Source organism: Carassius auratus, chromosome 9 (assembly GCF_003368295.1).
Source record: "Carassius auratus strain Wakin chromosome 9, ASM336829v1, whole genome shotgun sequence".
NCBI lineage: Eukaryota > Metazoa > Chordata > Actinopteri > Cypriniformes > Cyprinidae > Carassius > Carassius auratus.
Window position 1 is genome coordinate 16,603,701 of NC_039251.1, and position 4,543 is coordinate 16,608,243.

Sequence of the window (4,543 nt, forward strand, 5' to 3'; positions counted from 1 at the left end):
TCCTGCAGGAAAGTCCATTGATCATCAGCTTCAGTTTTTGCACCAAAGGCATCACAATTCTTGTCAAAATGGCCTGACACTTTCAAGAATCCATGATGTCCTTCATACAGTCATGATTTCCACTTCCTTCTACAGTAAAGAAACCACATAACAGGACTGATCGACATCCAAATTTGATGATGGAAACGGTGTTCTTCTGCTTATGAGCTTTGCCTTTTTTGCAACAGACATACCGCTGATCCATGGGTCCAAGAAGTTCCTGTTTGGTCACATCACTCCATAAAACATTCTTGCAGAGCTCCACAGGTCTACACAAATGTATTTTATCAAGTTCAAGTTGTCCTTTGTTCAAGAGTGGTATTCTGCAAGATGTCTCAACATAAAGGCAATACTTGTATGATCTTCTTACACAATGCTTTGAAATGGTTTTCCTGCTTTCATCAGGTCATCTTGCAAGTCTTTGGCTTAACATTGCAGATTTTTCTCAGTTGCTCTGATTAAACATTTTATGATATTGTGCTTTTTCTTCCACAACCTCAAAGATTTTCTGGTAATACACACTTTAAGCCAAGGAATAAAGCTGAGAGCTGTGTCTCTCAATGTCTTGGAGAGACACAGGATCTTTCAATGTCTTGGAAATCTTCATATAGCCTTAGCCTTTCTAAAGTACCACGATATTTATTCTCTTTAGCTTTTGTGAGATCTCTGTTGACCTTTTTGCTTCTCAACTTCAACACATGCATGGGATAACTGTATGTGTAACGGCTCAAGCTAATTCTGTTTTTAATAGAGTTTCTAAAAGCTTAATTGTGTTTTGAGACTGTTTTATTCCCCACCATGCAAATAAGTGATTTAAAAACAGCAATGTTGAATAGGGGTTGAATATTTATGACATAGCAGTATTATAAAAAAATCTTGTAACTCAAAAGTATTACATTATACATTGACAATATCACTTTTAATATGCCAGTGAACTGTTATAAATACAATTTTTATTTTATCCTGGATCTTCAGAAAAGCTTGTATTTGTAAAGTACTGCAGTCTCTAGGGGGTTGAGTAATTTTGATTGCAACTGTATATATATATATATATATATATATATATATATATACAGTAAGTATATCCTATCTCAGCTTGTGGAAGAGCTGTTGTGTATGATGAGATTTGATTTATCATGTATCTTTCTCATCACCTGTTTTTGGTGCTTATCAGTATTACAGTGGTTCAAAACAGGATAAAGGTGGATAGCCAAACTTGCTATGAAATGTACTTATTTTTATACACAAAAATAACTCCACAACACACAAAAAACTGCTTTATCAATGCTTTTATTAATAAATGTATTTTGATTTAAGTGATTGCAAGAGTTTCAGGCATTGAGAAGAATTAGCATAAATTTAAATGAAGCTTAATTTCAGAATAACTTTATTTATTTAGTTTTGTAAATGTAAGATCCAAGAATATGTAAATGTAGTAAAATCAAAGAAACTGTGGAGCAGGACGACTGCATATGATTTTACATGGCTTTAGCACAAAAATAGCCCGCTGAAGTCGCACAGGTTATATCGACCCAGCAAACATTAGCTGTAGGGTGGAAAAAAAGTAAATAAGTTATTCTGATCAGCACAGTTTTGTTAGGATCAAAAGGCACTTGTCATTTAATGTTATAAAAAAAAACAGACTATCTTACAGCTGTAGTTAATCACCACACAGTTCTCTGAACCACCGCCATTAGGTTCACCAGAGCACCAGTTAGTGTAGTCATATGGAGTTCCATCAGTCCACACCCACTGTCCTTCCTGAGAGAGGGATTATAAATAGTGCTGTACTCTGAATACAGTAAGCAGCTAAGTCGACCCATCTTCATGTTTCATCAATTTTCAGTCTAACAAATAAGTCTCTTTAGTCCACACATTTGATCTTACTTGTATAGCATCATGAGCACCAATCCAAGAGTGCGTGGAAGAAGGTGGCAACAGACTCATCAGAAAATCGTTTTCCATTTTATTGTGCACAGATGCCAGATTTGAGTCAAGACTTTGGCAGTTTCTCTAAATAGACAGAGTTTATAATTGTCAGTACAAAACTACAAGTTTTACTTAAAGAAAAATAACAACTTTAGTAAAAATCACCTACAGCTAGCACTTTACCTCTGCTGTGATCACGTTAACCGTCTGAGGGAAGAACTTGAAGCATCGGACTCCAAAATTTTTCCATCCATAAGGGCATTTTTCAACCAAATTACCTGCATCCAGTACATAAATATTAGGTCTCTTGTATTATCTGAAAAGCCTTTCTTATTATTGATATTTTATGTAGCTTATTTAATTATGTGCTGCAAATGTGTGTATTTTAGACACTAGTAGAATGCTTATTATTCATGCAAATATTAGTTAAAATAATATTTATATATTTTTTTTATAAATATCTCTTGGTTACCCTCTGCATTGGAGAACACAATGCAAAGAAGAAGCAGAGTTCTCAGGATTGCCATGCTGAACCTGGAAATAAATAAGCAGGATTAAGAAAATTAAATGTCCGCGCTCTGTGTACAGGATGTATTTTACAGACAAAGCAAAAAGATTCTTTAAGTAGAAAAGTTATTTAGTAGAGCTCTGTGCCAAAAACTCACCTTTTTTTTACAGACCGTTGCCTTCAAAATCTCAGAGAAAGATTTTGTGAAGTTCCAGAAAGAGCCCTGCTTTTATACTCTACTTGATGGCAAGTGTGTATAAGTCATAAGGTTGACACAGGGTGTAACTGTTTGATCTGTTCCTGTGGCTCAGTGTAGTAGGTGAAGACACTTCATAGTAGGCCCGGATTGGTTGCTTTACGGGCTGTTTTAATTAACCTAGATTCTATAGTTTATCTATATGTTTGATTGACTGTATTTTATTCTAATAATGAACAGGTTGCAGCGTTTGCAATGCACCCTCACCCTGGCAGGAGTTTTCATGTGGATGAACGGCCAAAACGCGTAGAAAAAGCTGCGGTTTTAAGAATAAGTAGTCAAGGACATGTTTTGCTTGACTTTAAGTTCAAATCTTCTCAAATTACTTGTTAGCATATCAAACTATAATAAACTGTTGGCTGACATGTTTGCTTAGTTATTTTTTCCACGGCTTTGCATTTTCTCACACATGCCACTTTGCAGACCTTGCGAAACAGCCGTATTACAACTGGTGAGTAACTAGGTTTAAGTTTTTTTTCTTTTTCTTGATTTTTGAAGCACTTAACTATTTACAAGCGTTGAATGAATATGTGCAATAATGTGGATGTTCACATATCTGCCGATCTGTTGTCAACGCTTGTCATGTATCTCACTTACCATTAGCTTGCTCAAATGTTGTTGATGTTTAGGGAAATGTAAATGTAACTGTAGCTGTTATCTGCTTTGATATTAAGAAATGTTTAGTAAAAATAGTTCAGCATTATTCATACCATTAAACATATGACATTTGTCAAAAATAAATCCAATGTTTTATTACATTTCTTTCAATCATGTAACATTTACAACATTTACAAAAAAAAAAATGTACAAATGGAATTATGAATAATGGAAATATGTTTACAAATACAAAGATACGAAAAAAATTTAAGCTTTTCACAAACTTTTCTTATTTTTTTACAGGCTTAATAATGCTTCAGTGTGTGGTACTCCTCAAAACATGGGGCAGCACACAAGGGAGTGTTGCATGGCACACACATGTATTTGGTGAGGCGCATCTGCTTGCTCTTGCGTGTACTGGAGGCAGACCTTGCAGTGTCGTCTGGTCCGGCTGCCCTGGGAAGTGGTCTGAGGTACTTCAGATGGAAATACCTGGCTGTAAGGCGCAGAGGAGTGTCAAAAAGCAGGACGACCCCCTTTGGATGAACATTGGGACGTGCTTTACTCCTCCAGCAGCCCTCTCATTAGGTTCATCCTGAATTGCATGGGGGTGATTTCCTTCCCTATTGATAGTAGAGCACATCAATGGGGATTAAGGAGGAAGATATAATAGTAGGCCATGTGACAGAATATTTGTTCAATACAGATTATTTTACATTAATTGACACGGAACACTATTTGTCTGTTGAGTAAACTGTATCAAGTAAGTGAAAGAAAACCTTCTTGTACCACTTGGTGGTCTTTCTGGTGCACTCAAGAAAACCAGTCATCATGTCAGCTTTGTACTGTAGCACAAACACTGGCTTCATCTTTGGTTGCCCAGTGATGTGATCAAGCTTCTCTGTGGCTGCCATTCCTGTCGGGCGGACTGTGGTAAGGACATGAACATCACTCTTTTCATGCCATTTGACTGACAAATGTGATTAATTGAATCTGAATTATATTTATCGAGTGAGATTCATGCCAAAACCTCACACACACACAAAATGTGTTTTACTCACACCCAACGATTCAAAAACAAACTCAATGTGGTTTGCAAATACAAAACATCACTCACAAACTAATGCATTTTGTTCTGCAAATAAAACACGTAGCTATCAAACAAATACAGTACGTTTTACATATACAAAGAAACGTATGTCTTCAATGACAAA

At 35.9% G+C, this 4,543-nt stretch overlaps 1 protein-coding gene across 1 annotated transcript; it reads right to left on the reverse strand.

Annotated features, from left to right (window-relative positions):
• Nucleotides 1-562: 562 nt before the first annotated feature.
• LOC113108048 (ladderlectin-like) lies at nucleotides 563-2,498 on the reverse strand. The gene is made up of 5 exons (XM_026270873.1): nucleotides 2,441-2,498; nucleotides 2,152-2,246; nucleotides 1,927-2,052; nucleotides 1,692-1,800; nucleotides 563-603 (listed from the first exon to the last, which is right to left on the reverse strand). Exons 1-5 carry the CDS (start codon nucleotides 2,493-2,495, stop codon nucleotides 563-565), a joined length of 426 nt encoding a protein of 141 aa, XP_026126658.1. The 5' UTR covers nucleotides 2,496-2,498.
• Between the last annotated feature and the right edge of the window lie 2,045 nt (nucleotides 2,499-4,543).

Excerpts from the sequence above, each read along its gene's own strand:
- LOC113108048 (XM_026270873.1), bottom strand. The coding sequence starts at position 2,495 with ATGGCAATCCTGAGAACTCTGCTTCTTCTTTGCATTGTGTTCTCCAAT. Across the intron at positions 2,247-2,440 it reads TGTGTTCTCCAATGCAGAGG|GTAATTTGGTTGAAAAATGC; the intron begins GTAACCAAGAGA and ends TACTGGATGCAG. Across the intron at positions 2,053-2,151 it reads TTAACGTGATCACAGCAGAG|AGAAACTGCCAAAGTCTTGA; the intron begins GTAAAGTGCTAG and ends CTGTCTATTTAG.